General features: G+C 37.6%; 2 protein-coding genes across 2 annotated transcripts; one reads left to right on the top strand and one right to left on the bottom strand.

Annotated features, from left to right (window-relative positions):
• The first annotated feature begins 4,440 nt into the window (after positions 1–4,440).
• On the top strand, positions 4,441–8,591 carry LOC145801629 (uncharacterized). The gene is made up of 4 exons (XM_082893373.1): positions 4,441–4,640; positions 5,375–6,443; positions 6,939–7,335; positions 7,805–8,591. The coding sequence occupies exons 2-4, from the start codon at positions 5,900–5,902 to the stop codon at positions 8,445–8,447; spliced, it is 1,584 nt and encodes a 527-aa protein (XP_082749499.1). The 5' UTR covers positions 4,441–4,640; positions 5,375–5,899; the 3' UTR covers positions 8,448–8,591.
• A 1,095-nt stretch (positions 8,592–9,686) lies between these two features.
• On the bottom strand, positions 9,687–13,746 carry LOC145800385 (uncharacterized). The gene is made up of 6 exons (XM_082890048.1): positions 12,934–13,746; positions 12,103–12,237; positions 11,112–12,019; positions 10,890–10,980; positions 10,679–10,774; positions 9,687–9,938 (listed from the first exon to the last, which is right to left on the bottom strand). The coding sequence occupies exons 1-6, from the start codon at positions 13,744–13,746 to the stop codon at positions 9,687–9,689; spliced, it is 2,295 nt and encodes a 764-aa protein (XP_082746174.1).
• Between the last annotated feature and the right edge of the window lie 7,123 nt (positions 13,747–20,869).

The following is a 20,869-nucleotide window of genomic DNA, read 5'->3' as shown; positions in this document are numbered from 1 at the left end:
GAATGGGTCCAAGCAAACACATCATTGTGCTTGGTCAGGAGGGCTGTAAGATCGGCCTTGGCTTAAGAGGATAGTTGGCTACCGATCTTGGCTGTTTTTGTTGGGTTGGTGGGATCGATGGGGACTTCAACAAGTTCTTCCACTGGTTCCCCTCTAACTAATTCGTCTTTGTCTCTAACGTCGAGTCCTTCGATGATCATGGTCTCCTTCAGCTTAACCTTTTTGAGTGAAGCGATGTAGCATTCTCTGGCCACAGTCTTCTCTCCCCTCACAATGCTGACTTCGAGGTCGGTAGAAAATTTCATGGCCAGATGGTACGTAGATGTGACAGCTTAAAAAGCGTTAAGGGCGGTGCGACCGAGGATGATGTTATAAGCAGAGGGACAGTCGACGACGAGAAAAATGAGCAACTTAGTGGTCTGCCGTGGGTATTCTCCAATGGTGATGGGGAGATCGATGAAGCCTATAGAGGTCACCCGGTCTCTAGTGAAGCCAACCAGTGGGGTTTGGAGATGGGACAAACTTTCTTCCCCGACCTTGAGCCGGCGATAGGCGTTGAGGAAGATGATGTCTGGAGAGCTACTGTTGTTAACGAGCACCCGTCTGAGTTTGTAATTGGAGAGGAGAGCAGAGATGACGAGGGGGTCGTCATGGGGGTAACAGATGCCTGTGCAATCGGCCTCCGTAAAGGTAATGGACTCCATCCACTGCTTGGGATGTTTGAAAGGGCGGTCCAATGTTGCAACTTCTTTATTTGAGCCCTGCCTTATTTTTCTGAGTTCTGCCCGTTGAGTCGAACGGGATGGTCCTCCACAAGCAAGCCCGCCAGCAATAACTCTGATCTCTCCAACCGGGGGGGCAGGGTTGCCTAGTGTCCGGGGTTGCTGTGGGGGCCGATCATGACTTTGGTTAGGTTGTACGGGTTGTCGAGGAGGGGTGCGCCGATGGTTGTTTCTTATAGGTTCAGTCCTTTGCCTTTGCTGAGGGCGGGCTGCCGTGAACCAACTGAGACGCCCCTGGCGTATCAAGCCCTCAACCTGGTCTTTGAGGTTAACACATTCCTCGGTATTATGGCCGTGGTCCTGATGAAAGCGGCGATATTTGGACTAGTCTCTCCGGTTAGAAGGAGACCACGACGGTTGGGCCATTTTAAGGGATAATCTCGTTGGATCTGGTTTAGGACTTGTTCCATGGGGGAATTGAGGGGTGTGTATCATTCGAACCGGCCGGGCGGTCAAGTAGGCACCGATCGGTCGGCTCAGGCAAGTTGGTTGGTGTACTGAGGTGTTTGGTGAGTGTACTGGGTGTGTCTGGTTTCAGAGTCTTTTCTCTTCTCTCTGGGGGTTGGGATTTTGTTTGTAGGATCTTGTCGGACGACTAGAGAATCTTCGGCGTTCATGTATTTTTGGGCTTTGGAGAGTAGGGTCACCATGGAGGTTGGGGGGTTTTTGGAGAGAGAAAAAAGGAAATCAGATGATCATAGACCGGCCATGAAAGCCGTAAGAATGACCTTGTCGTCATTTTTCGCTACCTGCAGGGCTTCGGTGTTAAAGCAGGTGACGAAGCTGCGCAGCGACTCCCCCTCCGACTGATAGATATTAAGGAGTTGGGTTACCGGACGCAGCTGGCGCTGGGCACCAATGAAATGGCTGAGAAATGAGTCACTTAGGTGCTGGAAAGTAAAGATAGAGTCTGTTGGGAGTTGACTAAACCAGAGTCGAGCCGACCTCTTAAGTATTACAGGGAAAGCCCGACACATGATCTCGTCAGGGAATGCATGGAGGACCATGAGGGTTCTGTAAGTCTCCAAATGGTTGACTGGGTCCGTTGTGCCGTCAAAAGAGTCGATCGAGGGCATTTTGAACTTGGGAGGTAGGGGTTTGTCCCTGATAGAGGAAACAAATGGTGAGTTGGCTGTGGTGGAGGGTTTATTCTGTATGTTCTGCATGACTTCTTGAAGTTGGAATTTCATGGCTCGGAGTTCTGCATCCCAAAGAGGAACATGTTCACCACTGGAATGCAGCGGAGGCTGGACACTACTGGCCTCTCCCTCGAGGGTGGGTGCCTGGACTGATGGGTATGGGGGCCGAGATGACGGGTTCATATCTAGAGGAGGGGGTTGCAAGCCTTCCAAGTTGGATGGGTGGGACTGTTGGATAGGATGACTCGGGGCTCGTTCTTGGTTAGGTGGGATATCTTGAGGTGGAGGAGGAGGGATGGGAAGGTCTCTTTGAAGCAAAACACTAATCAGGGCCTGGTTTTGTTCGGCTAAGCGGTTAATTCTGTTGGTGAGTTCTGTGAAATACTGTGGTGGGTTGTTTGGGTTAGGAGGGTTGGCTTGGGGGTCGGCAACGTTGTGTTGAGAGGTCATGGATCTAGTTGTGACCATCCATCTTGGTGGATGGCAGGTAGGGAGTATTGGGGATGGATCTCCGACGCCAATAAGCACAATTGCCACACAAAGCAGAAAGGATTCCCATAGACGGCGCCAACGGATGATACTACGTGCTCCGGATAGAACGGGGTCAGGTTGATCCACGCTTCATAAACCGTCGCCTGAGAGTCGTACCCACAGGGAGACCTGCACAAGAGTTCAACAGGGAACGAGGAGTCCCCCAGCGAACCCTCCGACAATCAAGTTAGGGAAGGGAGAGGGTGATGGAAATGTGGAGATAGAATGGTGATAGAGAACTTAACCTTTTCTTTGTCTTAGGAGCCTGCTTATATCTTTTGCTCATCATTTCCTTGTCCACTCTGGGCTGTCATGTTGACCGAAAGTCTATGTTCTAGCTTGCCTTGTTCATGGTGAGGCTGTTCTGTTCCGACGTGAAGGGTTATCGTAATAAATGTTGTAGGGAAGCTCATTAATGGTTGATGTGTGGTGCAATAACTCTGCAGGATCTTTGTCTACTGATGTGATTGGCTCTTTACTTGCCAAGTGTTTAGATGTCATTGGTGCTGGGTGTAACGTTAGGTTTTAGGATTTTTGGGTTTTAGTATTTGAATCATGAATTAAGGTTTAAGTAGTGGGCCATATCCTTTGTGGACTTACCCATGTCAAGATTAAAATAACAAAAAAACCAACTTACTTTCTAAGCGAACCCTAAGTGAAGTCTAAATTATCCCTAAACTTAAAGATATATTTGTTAAAAGTTGAATTTGAATAACTTGATTCTAGGCCAAATCCTCTGAGATAAACCCAGGCCGAGACTCTTGGACATAATTTTAGACTTGAACTTGAATTTGGATAAATTTATTAAAAATTCAAGTTAAAATTAGGATTCGTTTGAGATGTAAATTAATCTTTTAATTTTTTGATTATTTTAAAAAAAGATAATATTTTAGATTTTTTAATTTTTATAAAAGAAAAAATAAAATAATAATAATTTAAACATGATATTTTATTTTTTTATAATTATTTTAATCAAAAATAATTATTTGAACTTATAGCAAACGAAAGTTTTGACGGATCCCAGCCTAATCCTAAGCACCCAATTTGCAGCCCTAAACTTACGTGCCAACGACAAAAAAGAGGTCGATAAAAATTCATGATTAACTTACAGTTTTCAAAGAGAACAAGTACAGACACTAATCTGTACATATAATTGAAGTGATGCACAAAGAATTCCACAAACATCAATTACAGGTGGGAACACACACACGCACACCCCCCTCTCTCTCTCTCTCTCTCTCTCTCCATAATTATGTTCGACGACTGGCAATGTTGGAATGAAGACAATTAAGTACCCAATTTTCATACGATTCAGATCAGTACTATAGACTATAGCGAGTGGGTAGTATTATATAAAGAATTTTTATATGAAAAAAAAATAAAAAATAAAAATTGAACACAATCATTGACCTTGTGTGACTTTTTATTTTTAGTTAAAACACGTATCATTTTTTGATGATGTTAGCAGATGGGTGATCTATGATTTGGACTCTATTATGCTTTTGTTTGGTATAAGTTAATTGAGAGTTTTTTTTGACTAAAATAATCATAAACAGATAAATTAAGTTTTTTAATTTAATAAGATAAAGTATCACATTCAAATTATAATGGAGTAATTTTTTTTTTTTTTTACAAAAGTCAAAAAGTTTATCCCAAATGAAACTTCTTAACCCCTAGGGATGATTTGAGATGCTCTAAATAAGTGTACTTTTTAATTTTTTATATAAAAAAAAGAGATTTTTATTGATAAATCAATTCTAGAGTTGTTATAACCCATTAGGTCCACTAAAAAATATTATAACCTAATTAGTCCCATAAATTTTTCTGGATATTCCATAAGGTCCATTTTTCTAATTTAATATAATTTGTTGGACTATTTTGCCCCTATATATATATGTACAGTGTTAATACGTAAAAGGTGCCTGTTTCTTCGTTCATGCAGTTTGGCAGTTTCTATTTTACGCTTTTCATCGTCAATCCAATTCCGAGAGATACGTTTATGTTTTGCATGCTCGTTGCAAGGTTTGGTTGTGCCAGGGTTTCGTCCTTGCTGTTGGAGTCTGGTTCTGTGGTTTGCGTGTGAAGACGACGAAGAGGAGTGTGTTCGGTTGTTACATTTGCCAGATTATAACTAGTTCAAATCAGTTTTTTTCAACTTTCTGTACGATTGTAGGATTGGATGATCAAGGTTAGTATCAATTTGGTTATGAATACATGTTCAGTTTATGGTTTCGTTCGTATAATGGATCAGATGCTCTGTTTTTGGATTTATATGGATTGAATGCTCTGTTTTTTTAATTATATGCATTTTACGTGGTTATGTGGAGGGGAGTTCATTCGTATTATGTGAAGATTGTGTAGTTCTCATTTGACTTCGATGCATGCGTAATGAGGCTCGGTGTGGATGATTTGATTATCAGTATATATATCAATGTCAATCTGCACATTTTGTGAATGGGGAATATGTGAAGAATGTGGATGTTCTCATTTTAAATTGATGTTTGCTTAATGAGGCTCTGTGAAGATTGTTAATAATTATGTGAAGATTGTTAATGTTCTCATTTTACTTTGATGCTTGCTTAATGTTAACATCTTGTTAATATCAATGTGAAAGTTTACATCCTCATAAACTGATGTGAATGTTCACATCATTATACACTGATGTGAATGTTTACATCATCATACACTGATGTGAATGTTCACATCATTATATTATGTGAAGATTGTTGTTGTTGTCATTGGACTTTGATGTTTGCTTAATGTTGACATCTTGTTAATAGTAATATGAATGTTCTCATCTTCATATTGTGAATTATGGATTTAGCAGTTGAAATGTACACGTAGTCATCTATTTTTTGCGCAATGTGAATTTTCATATCGATTTTCATTACTGTTCATTATTGTGTTTTTGTGTTTTTACAGGAGATGGATACCTTTATGCTATTGGTGTGTACATATGGTTGTAGTACAACTGTAATAAATGTTGCCCGCGCAATGTGTTATTCTCGTTTGGTGGAGTGTTTGTGTGAGAAATGGGATGAGTTGTCTGCTGGTTCTATTTCATTGTTCTGTAAACTACCTGGGATTAATAAGTGTCATTTGGACAATGAGGAAGAATTTCAGAACATGGTACTGCTTGCTAAATCAATGGGGGTACAACATGTAGAAGTTGTGGTTGAGTTGAAGGGTGATATTGGTTAGTCAAGTAGTTTGGGATTGCTGCGTGTGGGGGTTGAGGATGAAATTGATGCACTACGGAGATTTTGCCACCATAAGGAGAAGGTGTTGTTGTCAGCCCCTTGGGCAAATGGTATTACGCATGTAGGACAACGGTTTGTTGGAGGTGCACAAGAATTTCGTGACGTTTTATGTAAGTATGCGATCCAATGTGGGTTTAAGTTCACATACGTGAAGAACGAGACAACAAGAGTTACGGCTGTGTGTGCGATGCGGGAGGAGAGGGGGTGCTTGTGGGCTATACATTGTAGAGCACAACGAGCAAATGATTTTTTCTACATCAAGAGGTTTAGTGATGTGCATACTTGTGGTACGGATGTTCGAACATCGAAGAATCCGCGAGTTAGTTCGGATTTGGTGTCGAGTACCATATCTGAAATTGTGAGGGACAAGCCGTTGACTCGGCCATGTGAAGTGGTGACCATTTTGAAGAGGGATTATGGGCTAGATGTGAGTTACCATGTCGTATGGTTGGGTGTGGAGAAAGCAAAGGCTGGTATCCATGGAGATCACTCGTTATCGTTTGACCAGTTGCGGTGGTATTCGGATGCTGTGATGCGGTACAATCCGGGGAGTTATGTCAATATTGACTATGATGCGAGTAGTCAACAGTTTTGTCGCTTCTTTGTGTCATTCGCTGCGTGTATTTCTGGGTTCAATGCTTGTCGGCCTTTATTATTCCTGGATGGAACATTCCTCAAAGGAAAGTACAAAGGTCAGCTACTTGCGGCAACGGCGAAAGACGGGAACAATGGTTAGAAGTTTTTTTTACCTGTCTATTCATGTCAATATTCGCTCTGAGCAGCGTAGTCTGGACGAAAGAGTGATTGCTAAATTATAAGTAATGTGAACATTCACATCAATGACATTAGTATGCACTGATGTGAATGTTCACATCTTTGTCTGCTACTGACAGAAATGTTAACATCAGACTGATGTGAATGTTCACATCAGACTTATTACACTCTTATGTGAATGTTGACATCAGTGTATACTAATGTTAGTTGATCTATTAATGAACAGTATTGTGAATGTTAACATTTTCAGTGACTCAACAAGCAACAATGAATTATTAATGGTCGTTAATGTGAATGTTCACATCGTTGATGTTTACGAACCTGAATCCGAAAATAGAAATAGTAAAGAGGGCAATGTACATATGAACATTCACATGACCTGTTTCGTTTATACTATTTTTCTATTCATTTTGGAATATTGTGAACAGTTGTGTATTGGTGTTGTGTTGTAGGTCTGTTTCCTGTTGCATTTGCAATTGTTGATTCGGAGACCACGGCTAATTGGTCGTGGTTCTTGCATGAACTTGGGAAGGTTGTTGATGGGAAGCGCCATATTACTTTTATTTCGGATCGTAATCTTGGTCTGTTAGAAGCTATGCCAAAGGTGTTCCCATCGGCTCATCACGGTTATTGCTTACAACACTTGAAGAGCAATTTAAGAGACCGGATGAAAGGAATTGATAATGGATTCAGGGATCACCTAGTAAGGAGTTTGGGTGACTGTGCCTACGAGCCAACTGTGGTAGGGTTCCATGAAAAGCTTGCAAAATTAAAAGAGGAGGGTAAACAACGAGCTCATAATTTTTTCAAGGACTTAGCACCTGAGCACTGGGCAAATTCATACTTCAGGTAATAACAGTTTCCTAAGGTGTTCCATTTTTGAAGTTTAGAATGGTAGTGATGTGAATTTTCAGTTTATAATGGTGACAATCTTCGAATTGTGTTTCATCTTCAATGTAAATGATGTGAATGTTCACATCTGCTAATGATGACTGATGTCATGTTCACATCTGCTAATTTGTCAAATAGTCATGCAATGTATTACAGATTTGAATGTTGACACGTGTCATATTTTATTATTGTTGTTAACATTCACATCTGTCTATCATTTAAGTTGAGAACGTAATAACCATGTAATGTGAACATTCACATTATTAAAACCTGGTAGCAGATGTGAACATTCACATTATTATACCCTGATGTGAATGTTCACATCAGTGTATACTAATGGCAGTACTGTGAACGTTCACATCTGTCAACATTAATGGTCAGGCCTGTTAAATTCCGTATTGTACAATGTTTGTGATATACTGTGCAGGGGCATGCGTTATGGGGAGATGACATTCAATGCGGCGGAGTCATTTAATAACTGGATTAAAGAAGCACGTAATCTTCCTATCACCCAAATGGTGGACAAAATTCGTACTCAGTTGATGCGGCAAATGTCTGCACGGCGTGACCAAGCAAACAAATGGAATGAGATTATTTGTCCGACATTCGAAACAAGGCTTATGGATTCGTTCAATGACAGCAAGTCTTGGCAAGTTAGCAAAGCCAACGAGGATGTGTTTGAAGTTCATTCGATACCATCGGTTACAGTTGATGTTGCGAGGCGTACATGTTCATGCTTCAAATGGCAAATCAACGGATTCCCGTGTGACCATGCTGTTATTGCCATTCAAAAGAGCCGCTACAATCTCAATGATTGTGTAGAACATTACTTTCATGTAGAGACATATCGTGCAGCCTATTCGGGAGCCATATTCCCTATACCATCGGTGGAGAAGCCGCCTTTTGATCCCACGGACTTTACTATATACCCGCCTACCGTGAAAAGACCACCCGGAAGGCCGAAGAAGAATAGGATCCCATCAAGGGGTGAGAAACTGAAGCAAATAAGGTGCGGGAGATGTGATAAGTTGGGGAGCCATAATCGAAAATCATGCACGGAGCCGATATAAGATGTACATTTTTTCATTTCAACATTGTATTTTACATTAGATTCTTATATTCATTTTTGAAATAAGATTGTGTTGTGTTGGGAAACATTGGGTTGCAATAAGATTACGTTGCGTTGGCAAACATAATAATGCATTAGTGTTTGATTTGTGTTTTATTTTTACTTTTTTAAGGTACCAATCTGACATTTATGTTGGGTGTGTTTTGGATGAATGCATGCTGTTAACATTCACATTATGTGAATGTTCACATTGTTCAAATTTGAAACATTTCTGTGGTGGGAATGTTCACATTGTTGTTACTGTTAAAAGCAATGTTTACATCAATGTAACCATTCGCATCATCAACTCATAAGATGTGAATATTCATGACATCATTGTTGCCATTCGCATAATCAGAAGTTATGATGTGAATATTCACATCATCAAATTGTTAGATGTGAATATTGACTTGTGTTAAGAAATATCATAATCACACCTGTCATATTGTGTTACATGAACACTTTAAGCAATATTCACATCCATGTAGTATGGTTTAAAATAGAAGAAAGTGTACGATCATTCTGTGATGTGAACATTGACATCATGTCATGTGTATCCAAACAAAAAAAAAGAAAATACAATCTCAATGTACACGACCAACGCAAAATAGGCCTGAAAATGCATATACATATATTGACTGAAAAGTATCTGTACAAGCAGTGATATAGACTTCATTTACAATTAAGCTAGTGAAACTAAATTGTCTTAACTGTGGATAACAGATTTGGGTAACAGTGATAGGTGGACACCCCCCACCTATAGGTTTTCACATTGCACTGTCTTTCTGTGGTTCAGGAAAAGGTGTACTAATGAGTCTCTTATTTGACACCATTCAAAGCGATCTAGGCTGGCAACAATGTCTTCACGATATACATGCGCCCTCATGATGTAACAAACTGCAGGCCCACAATCCACCCTGAAAATGCAAACTTCTTGTTAGATTTTGAAATTAAGGTGGGTAAAGGTTGTGGAACATGTGTAGAAATCGATTTTAGGCTTACGAATTTGATGCTTGCTGGGGACAGATGTCCACTGATATGATTGTTTTCGAAGTATTTTGGCTTGATAAATTGGTCCATAATGGTGATGACGGTCCAATGTTGCGCACCAAAGCTGTGGTGTAGTCCTTCTGCCAACAATGAAATTTCATATTAGGAACCAACCAACATAGGGCATACGTCCAAGTTCAAATATTACACATCACGACAAGTATTGTTTTTGACAGCCACTTACAAGTATTTGTGCTTTGTCAATATGTGGGTCATGTATGCCTTCTCTTGGGCGCAGTGAGTTATAATGCCTCCATACATTCTCTTTCACGTCGTACACAACAATTGTCCAGTGAAAGTTGTCGTGTAATGGGAAGATTAAGAATCTCTGGCCTTGATACTCCTTGATGTGTACATCAATTAGTTTATTCCTCTTGTGGGGGGGGTACTGTTCAATGATTTTCTGCACACAAAGGGCATACAATGATGTACTAAGTATTTATATCGATGTTTGGTGTTAATGATGTGAATGTTCACATTTCCTAATGGTGAGTCATACTACTGATGTGAATGTTCACATCTGTTAGTGTGAGTAATGCTACTGATGTGAATGTTCACATCTGTTAGTGTGAGTAATGCTACTGATGTGAATGTTCACATCTGTTAATGTCAGTGATATTACTGGTGTGAATGTTCCCATTTGGTAATAGTGGGTGATGTTACTGATGTGAATGTTCACATCTGTTAGTGTGAGTAATGCTACTGATGTGAATGTTCACATCTGTTAATGTCAGTGCTATTACTGATGTGAATGTTCCCATTTGCTAATGGTGGGTGATGTTACTGATGTGAATGTTCACATCTGTTAATGTGAGTAAATACTGCTGATGTGAATGTTCACATCTGTTAATGTGAGTAATACTGGTGATGTGAATGTTCACATCTGTTACTATGAGTTATATTACTGATGTGAATGTTCACATGTGTGTATCATTTAAGTTAATCAACATAATAAGCATATAATATTCAATGCGAATGATGTGAATGTTCACATCTGTCAATGTGAATCTTCTCAAAGGTCATTTTATGTTTTTGTTAACATTGACATCTGCCTATTACTTAAATTAACAATGTAAGCATGTAATGCTGAGAATAACATCCACATGTATGGAGACATAATCAAAATTAAAGTCTAGTGGTTACCAAACATGTGCTTGTAAAGATGAATGATGAATCTTCCAAACTTGGGTTGACTAGCCCTTGTAGTTCAAGTAGAATTTCACCATAAGCATCTATCACCTGCAGAACCGGAGGGGTGGCAGTACATTATTTACAGTGTCTTCACTCTATGTGTGTGTGTGTGTGTGTGTGTGTGTGTGTGTGTGTGTTTTGTACCCATTTACAGTTGCCATACGTTGTTGGTTATTGATTCTTCCTTGATGAGGTGTATGATGTCATCAAAATACACATGTTTAGTCTTTGAGTCCCCTCGCCACACTAGCAACCTGTGCATTGTGATTACAGAAAATTTTAATGTCAACATTGCACATTTATGAAATGGTCTAATTTATTAAGTATGTATGTGAACTGAACATGATGGAAAAAAAAGCAGTTGGGGATATGTAAGATCACTTACTCATCACCGCCGTTCTTGTGCAAATTTTGGACTTTTTGCTTGTTGAGTTTGTTCATGTTAGCCCAGACCTTGAGTTTGTTGTTCAAGGATAACTTCTTGGACTTGGTTGGCTGCTTTTTTGGTGGTTGCTTGTCTAAATCTTGTGCAATTTGGACTGCATGTGATTTCTGTTGGGCTCCCTCTTTCCCTTTCTTCTGACCAGGCAGGTTGGGGTATTCAAACTCGTCCAACCTGTGTTCTGTCCTTACCTTCTGCTTTATGCGCTTTACCCTTGATGGGGGGCTGATAACGTGTTCCAATGCTGCAGTGGGATTGTTGTTAAGGCTGTCATGAGCCTTTTGTGCTTCAACTTGAGTGATGATGTGTACGGACTGATCGTCAAAAAGGTCTTCAAGTATTGTTTTTTCGCATTCCAAGTTGATGACCAACTTTGTCAGCCGCTGAATTTCTGTATCTTTCCACTCCATGCAAGTCTTCATGTGCATGTCCACATTGGATGAGCCCGATTGGTCAAATAGTTTGGCTTCAAGGGCAGCAATCACCCTTGCCCTCAACTCCCACGATTCTTCTAACTGTTTGTATTTCGCTTCCCATTGCCGTACAAGAGCCCAAGCTTTTTGGTTTTCTTTCATGAGTACTTCCACAATGTCGGGCTCAGTTGGTTGTGCTATGATGATTCCCTTCTCAGCATTGGGGGTGCTACAGCTGGGGTTGATATAATGTCCAACATCATTCAGGTCCACTGCATCAACAGAAAATGCATCCCTGTCATCACTGCGTTGACTGTCTTTGCTTTGATCCTCATTGCTTTCATCTTTTTTTGCTACTGCACTTGACTCCACATTCAATTTTGTGTGACGATAAATCTTCGCTTCAGTTGGTGATGCCATTAGCTCGCCGCCATATACCTGCATTTCCAGACAGTATGTTAGTTAGATAGTTCCTCGTCGCACTATTTGAATAAGCACAATATATTTGGTTGTACTTCTACCTCATTTAAACCTAGCTTAGCCAGAGTTATGGACTTCATGTTGCTATGTAAGGCTGTGAGGTCCCATTTTACGCATCGTGGAATGGCATTGGGGTTGTGGGGTTGTAAGATTGTTGTATGCTCACACAGCCAATACTGAAACAAATAACAAATATCAGTAATTTGAATGTTCATATGAAATTAACATTGATGTGAATGTTTACACCACTGGTGCAGTAATGTGAATGTTCACAGTGCACCACTAGGCCAGTAATGTGAATGTTTACATCACTTAAAACTGATGTGAATGTTCACATCCGATGATGTGAATGTTCACATCTGCTAATGTGGAGTAATGTTACTGATGTGAATGTTCACATATGTTGAGTGATACTACTGATGTGAGTGTTCACAACTGTTAATGTGAGTGATATTACTGACCTGAATGTTCACAACTGTTAGTGTCAGTGCTATTACTGATGTGAATGTTCACATTCGCTAATGGTGGGTGATGATACTGATGTGAATGTTCACATCTGTTCCAGTCAGTGTTATTACTATGTGAATGCTCACATTTTGCTAATGGTGAGTGATGTTACTGATGTGAATATTCACATCTGGTAATGTGAGTGGTACAACTGGTGTGAATGTTCACATCTGTTAATGTGAATGTTTACACCAGCATCTACTAATGTGTGTTTTGTACATTACTGAAACAGTTATGCGAATGTTTTCATCAATGTTGTCAACTTCCACACCAAAGCTGAGAAATGTGAACATTCACATCAGAGTGTTCAGAGCCCGTATATGTTCATATTAAACATAGAATAAGTTGTATGAGATTTGATTTACCATTAACAACATCACACATCCGGTGACTCGTCCTGGTTTTCCACAGTTTTGGCCCAATGAACCCATCAAGGTTGCCCGGATGCTCTCAGCCCAATCATACTCGATCATCTTGTGTAATGGGTCCATGTATGAGTAGAAAACCCATCCAATTGTTTCTCCGGATGTAGAAAAGAATAGCTTGACGCATGCATACATGCAAACTAATCTTGCGACCTCCTCATCGTCATGTTTTTTTGTGCCCTTCAATGCTTCCCTCAGAATTTCTCGTATTTTGGCAGCACTTAACCGGCTAACATCCTTGCATATTCGGTGTATGATGCCGGATGTTGGTTTTGCACCATAAGAGAGGTCCATCGACTTGGTGCCGCAGTCCACCCCAAAAATCAGTGATACGTCGCTTCTAAAAATCTGGATGTTCTTATCCCCAATGTAAAACCTTCCACTAGATTGCTTGAATGTTTGTACTATACGTACAATCACATCATCATATTTCATGCAGTGGTTGAGGTCGATTCCGTTACTGATCAACCTATCAAATAATGGCCAGAATGGTGTTTTTCTAAGGCACTTCAATTGGCCACTTGTAAATTTGGTATCCTTTAACAGTTTGACCAGTCCAGTTAGATTTGACCGGTAGTTCACTTTTTTCATGTTCACTTCTTCCGGAACAGCTGTTTGATCAGGCTTGGTTTTGAAACGGGATTCCCCTCGCTTTCGCTTGCCATGAACTTTATGGGGAAGACCTGTGTGTTCAAATGAGCACATGTAATTGGTTGAAACACAGAGGATGGAACTCGAAGCAGCAAACAACATTCAACAACCAGCATTGACAGTAATTGGAACATTGACATCATTATACAGTGATGTGAATGTTCACATCAGTGTTTATTACTGTAAGTTTACCCAGTAATCAATACTAATGTGAATGTTCACATCATCCATGTTTGAAAAATAAATTCGGAAAACGACAACAGTTACTGGGCAATGTGAATGCTTACATGGGTGATCACATTATGTTATAATTTGCTAAAAATCAAAGGGGGGAACCAACAGTGCAAAACTACACCCAATAACACAAACAACTTGGGCATTGATGTCACAATGTGAATGTTTACATCATGCTCCATCACAGTGTTGAGTGAAGTTTGGGGGTTCTGACATTAATGTGAACATTCACATGATGTGAACATTCACATCAGTGTGTACTACTCTAAAATTACCCAGCAATCAATACTAATGTGAATGTTCACATCAGCCATGTTTGGAAAATAAATTCAGAAAACGACAACAGTTACTGGGCAATGTGAATGCTTACATGGGTGATCACATTATGTTATAATTTGCTAAAAATCAAAGGGGGGAACCAACAGTGCAAAACTACACCCAATAACACAAACAACTTGGGCATTGATGTCACAATGTGAATGTTTACATCATCCTCCATCACAGTGTTGAGTGAAGTTTGGGGGTTCTCACATTAATGTGAACATTCACATGATGTGAACATTCACATCAGTGTGTACTACTCTAAATTTACCCAGCAATCAATAGTAATGTGAATGTTCACATCATCCATGTTTGAGAAATAAATTTCGAACACGACAACATTTACTGGCCAATGTGAATGCTTATATGGGTGATCACATTATGTTATAATTTTCTAACAATCAAAGGGGGGAACCAACAGCGCCAAACTACACCCAATAACACAAACAACTTGGGCATTGATGTCACAATGTCAATGTTTAAATCACACTCCATCACAGTGTTGAGTGAAGTTTGGGGGTTCTCACATTAATGTGAACATTCACATGATGTGAACATTCACATCAGTGTGTACTACTCTAAATTTACCCAGCAATCAATAGTAATGTGAATGTTCACATCAGCCATGTTTGAGAAATAAATTTCGAACACAACAACATTTACTGGCCAATGTGAATGCTTACATGGGTGATCACATTATGTTATAATTTTCTAAAAATCAAAGGGGGGAACCAACAGGGCCAAACTACACCCAATAACACAAACAACTTGGGCATTGATGTCACAATGTGAATGTTTTCATCATCCTCCATCACAGTGTTGAGTGAAGTTTGGGGGTTCTCACATTAATGTGAACATTCACATGATGTGAACATTCACATCAGTGTGTACTACTCTAAATTTACCCAGCAATCAATAGTAATGTGAATGTTCACATCATCCATGTGTCCAAAAACAAATCCCGAAAACTACAACAGTTAGAGGCCAATGTGAATGTTTACATATATTTTTACAAAATTAATTCCGAAAACATCTATGTTTACAAATTCAAATCCGAAAACCAGAGGGTGTATGTATACATCAATGATGACATTATGATTGAGAAGCAGAAGGTGGAATGGTATTCCTTACTTTTGTTCGTCATGGTTGGTGGGTATGGATCACACTCAGTGGATAAAATAAACTCAATGGGGCGACAACAATCTTCGAACGACGAAGCACCCTCCTTCCGATGTGAAGATCCGCAGTGGTGAGACAAAGAGGAATCTAGGGTTACTGGAGGCAATATCAGTATCGTTTCGTCGATTGAGTTTTTGTTTTGGAAATTTTGTGGACTGAATATTTCGAATAGGAATGGGTTTTTGCAGAATCGGTTTCACGCGGGAGAGGCGGAGAGGGTTATTTCGTCCTTTAACAATTAATGGACCTAATGGAATATTCAGAAACAGTTTGGGTTTTATGGAACAAAACAGTTATAAATAGGACTTATCAAAAAATGGCCCTAAAAAAAATGTGTAAAAAAAGTAAAGAAAGTAGTTAGAAAAGTAAAGAGAAAATGTTGATTAATGTTACTCAAATAAATGTATATAGGTAACAAAAATGTACTTTTTTTAGTTTACTCCAAACACCTGCTAAGTAAGTGTTTGTTATGCACCAAAAAAGTACATTTTTTTTGCATACATATATTTATTCCAGTTACATCAATCTATCAATATTTTCTCTCTACTTTTTTACTCACTTTCTCTATATTTTTACACATTTTTTTTTTATAAAAAATTAAAAAATGTACTTATTTAGAACATCTCAAACCACTTTTAAAATAGTTAAAAAATTAACTCACATCCTAAACGAACCCTATGACTGATTGGGCTATATGGAGAGGGATCGAAATCTTTTCCTCTTCGTCTTTTTCAAAACAAGCCATTTTGATGCACGGCGTTCAAATTAGAGGAAGCTTGAGGTAGGATACAGTGGCGGTTTAGGATTTAGGAGAAAATAGTGTACTATCGACATATATGGCGTACCTCCCTTATCTATGCGTTAATGATATTTTTTAGATCTCTCTTCCGTGATTGAAGGAATAATTTAATTACAGAAGGATTTCTTCAATCTAGATTTTAGATTAGAGGGCACTGTTTGAGTCTGTGGCTCATTATGAGTTCCGTTTTAATGATTCAAGCTGTTCATTTTATTGGACATTTTGTGTATTTTATCGACAAAAAAAAATTAAGTCGATCCGATAATTGTGACTTGTATAATTTTTTACAAAAAAAATAAACAACAATTGTGTTTTTAAAAATAAATTATACATTTTTTTAGTCATAAACGCAATAAATTAAACAAGTTACAATTATCGAATAAATGTAATTTTTCTGTGGACGAAATACATGAAGTGCCTAACAAAATAAACCGTTCGGATCATCAAAATAGGACCCGTGATGAGTCTCACAAGTAAGGTTGGGCATAGGGTTATCCAAACCGTCCAACCTGCCCAACCCGAACCCATCCGCGTACAAATGGACGGTTTCACAGATACAATGCGAGTAGATGCGCTTTGAAATATGACATGATTATGAGTTGCGGGTTTAACCCGGCACCCGCAAGAGCACGCCCTCACTTAGACTTTTCTTTTTTTTAAACCGGGATTGTTGTTTATTTGAAAAAAAATATGGTTTCGTTGATATTGTTTTGTTTTGTCTATTTGCTTGAATCATGCAAACTCTTCTCTCAATGGTGATTAAGAATCTGTTTCTGTGACCATTTTGGATTTTTTATATTTTCGGTAACTCTTCCTCACATAAACTTGTTTATATTACCAAAAAAAAAAAAAAAAATTAGAAGTGGAAATTGCAGCTTTCTTTTATATTCATATTTCTTCTCTGATTAAAATTTCAGAAGCTTGGTTAACTTTCTTTTATATTTGTAATTTTTTATTTTTTTTTCTAATTTCAATTACATATTGAGATTTAACCTATGAAATCAATAGTTACTCAAAAGTAACATGCTAAATGCAGATTATGAGGCCACAAATCCAGTGTAAAATTCAATGCTTCAGCTCAAATGTTTAATAGCTTCCTTTTTTTTTTTTTTTTTTTTTGCACTGTCTGGATTCTGCTTTCACACTATTATCACCGTGTTTGTTGGTGATTAAACATTGAAGATTTCTTTGCACCTCTAGATTCATAATTATGCTTGCAATCTCTTTGAAGTAATTTAAAGTATTTTATAATAGTGTTTGTGTTTTTAACTTTATAAGTTTTAATTTATTAATTATTAATGTTGGAGCATTTTAGAAAATGGAAGGAAAATGGCCCAAAATAAATATTTATAAAATAAGAAAACAAGGCTCAAAAATAAATTTTTAAAGAAAAAAATCAAATCCACAAACTACCCGCACATTCGCGAACTCTATCCGCACAAATCGAATTCTGCACTGCAGGCGGTTACGAGTTTAATTTTTTCCAAACCTCATACATGCGGACGGATCCAAATTAATTCACAAACCATCCAAAACTGAACCACGATCACCCCTATTCATAGGCCCAAACCGCACCCTCCATTAGGAGATCCTCCTCCACTTCTATTAGACACTGTCCAATGGAAAAATATCATTTGGTCATTACCTTTGGCATGTTTCTCGGAACCCTATGCGACAAGATATTTTCATATGGTTTTAGATTCGAGTTTCTATTTCGAATAATATATGAAGCCAGCAAGAAATCGCACATATTTAAGATTTTACCGTAAATAACACTGAAGATGGGGTTAGGAGATTCTTCTTTATCAAAAAAATAAAAAATAAAAAAAACAAAAACAAAAGCAAATTATATATAAGTTTGGCTAACTTAAAAAAGTGTACTTATTTAATCTTTTTATCTTTTTTGGGTCACATCAATTAACATCTCCTCTCTACTTTTTCTACACATAATACAAAAAAAAGTCAAAAATACACTTACTTAGTCTTTCCAAACTTGGCCTATAAAAACGAAGACTAGCTAGGTTCAAGGGCTGGCACTCAGATGAAAGTAAGTGGCGTTAACTTAAACTCACACTTGATTAGAAAAGCCTAACAGACAACTTGAGTTGGCAAAAAGCTCTTTACCCACTCTTTGGTGTTGTGAAGTTTGTTCGCGTCTCTAATTCCTATCTGTGCCGCCAATTCATGGAGTAAGAAAATAAAAGGCACATGTAGGAAAATTTATTAGATACTATCTAGTAATGTTGGTACTAATCACAAAATATTATGTTATATGTTATTTTTTTATAATCTAATATAAAATCATGAATTTTATCCCTTTCATTATTCACAACACGCATAAAACATCACTTTCAAGATATTAATTGACCATGAGAATATCAATTATCTTCTTCCCATATGGACCTCATTGTTGTGGGTATTATTTTCCATATTGTTATAGTGAAAAGCCAAGTTGGATTTACATTTTTGTCCCGGTCTTCCGACCGATCTTTAAAAGCTTATTTTCGGAGACAATAAAACAAAAACAAGTCTGGCTCATAGATATACCCCATTGTCATTGGTCATCGGGGTATTATTGTGAAAAGCCAATTTGGTCTTACATTTTTTGTCCCTAGGTGTGGATATAATCTACAACCAAATGAAGGTAGTAGTTCCCTACTGGCATATAGCCACTAGCAACTCCCAATCCGACAACTCCAGATGGGATGACAAAACAACTCAAAATCTCTTTGTTCCAATCATGTTTGATTTGGTTTGGCACAAGACAATTACAATTGTCCGTTCCAAAAATTATTTAAGACGCTATTTGGCGAGTCATTTGACACCTCACAACGATGATATGAACCATTTAGTTTCTCAATTTAAAAAAAAAAATAATATATATGTAAAAAATTAATTTAATTAAAAATTTATAGATACATTAATTTATCGTATTTTGTTGTATGAAACTGATAGTAAATATAATTTTAAACTAAAATATTCATTTTATAAAATAAAATACGATAAATTAATATGATTATCGATGTCCAATTAAGTTATTATTATTATTATTTTTTTTGCATATATATTTTTTTCTACTAAACTTACGAAATAATCAGTTCGGATGAGAACCATAAAATAGAGTCTTGAAAATTGTGGAGGAGATGGAACTTTCTGGGGGAGTTGCTCCAACGCATGTGACATTTCTAACTGACGAGATCGCATAATAAAAGACAAATGAGGTTGATTTTGCTTCTAATCCAATTGATCAAGATAAATCAAGTTGAATATTATTATTGGTAGTGCTTTTATTGATTTGAGAATACTATATCAACATGCTGAGTTGATAATTCAGTTTGAATAATTATCATGTACCTTTTTCCACACATTGTGTGCCATACATTCTTTGGATAAGGTCTCATCCAACTTCATTCCAAACTAAAAACGATAATTAAGTAGTTGGTTAGCTTTCTTGCTTGCTATTGCCCTGGTTGATGTAAAGGAGACTAATCAACTTTTAGTCAATTTAAGTATGCTAGTGGTGAGTCTAGTGAGACCTAGCTAGAAGTTTGGGAATTAATCAACAACAGGACAGCTGGTCATGGCTAGCTAAAAGTTTTTTATGTTAATGCCAAAGAACCTTCTATTGATTGGTCATTTCTCTTTAGCACCATGGTTTTATAATAGCAATTTTTAGAAGTAGCATGCGGTGCTTATCATGCGCAGTCTTCATGATTATGATTTAAAGTGATTGACACAACTCAAGCGTGTCTTAATTAAAATTGTATGCAATTTTGATCAGTAATAATGGAGATCCTTACAAAATATAACTTTACAATCTCTAAAATGATCTGAACTATTTATGTCACTGTCAGACACATTTCTTAAAAAAAAATTCAAATACATCAATGACCAATACATCAGTGGGAGTCATAAGGGTCCTCTTTTGTGGAAATCCCAAACATTTTTCAATTTTGATTACAATTTTATATTTTTTGAAACATAAGTTACAACTCAGTGTGGTTGAGTACTAATTAAACTTGAAACTACACAAACTTAAAATGTCATGTGAAAAATATAAGTCGAATTCCATTAGTGTTTGGAATTAACAATCAAATGTGGCTGTGACTTTGTTCTAAAAATTGGGAGAGCCTCATACACAGGATAGATTAGTTTGCTTGAAAAAATCTTTTCTATGATGAAATTTATATCATGATGTATGTGAGCAGGTTCGGTAAGATTCTATAGAATAAGTAAAATAGATAGAGTATAATCATGATGGTGTGTATTTCACTTATTTAAGATTGAATAGTATAATTATGTAAACGCAATGGATTCACACTTTGTGAGCAAATCACTGCACATTTTATATACAATCTTATGACATCATAATAATACAAGATAGACATGCTAACTAAAGATAATGATAAGAACGAAAAGATGATCTAGTTCAGTTGTAAATTTTTATAATTATCTGATAAATACTGAAACACAAGGTTTAAATAGGCCAAAAAATTGAGATTTTAACTTGATTTAAAATATAGAGAATTATTGTTACAATTAAAACTAAAAATATATTTTGATAAAAATACAAAAGTAATAAGTGTAATTAATCTGTTGGAGCATCTCCACCCTATATGCCAAATTTTGATATGTCAATTTTTTTTTGAAGGTTTTGGTGGCAAATTAACATGCCCAAATCGACATTTCTTA

Source organism: Camellia sinensis, chromosome 10, assembly GCF_055761805.1.
Source record: "Camellia sinensis isolate YWXY chromosome 10, ASM5576180v1, whole genome shotgun sequence".
Classification (NCBI taxonomy): domain Eukaryota; kingdom Viridiplantae; phylum Streptophyta; class Magnoliopsida; order Ericales; family Theaceae; genus Camellia; species Camellia sinensis.
Note: the sequence above shows the minus strand (reverse complement) of the source record. Positions and strands in the feature narration are given on the sequence as shown.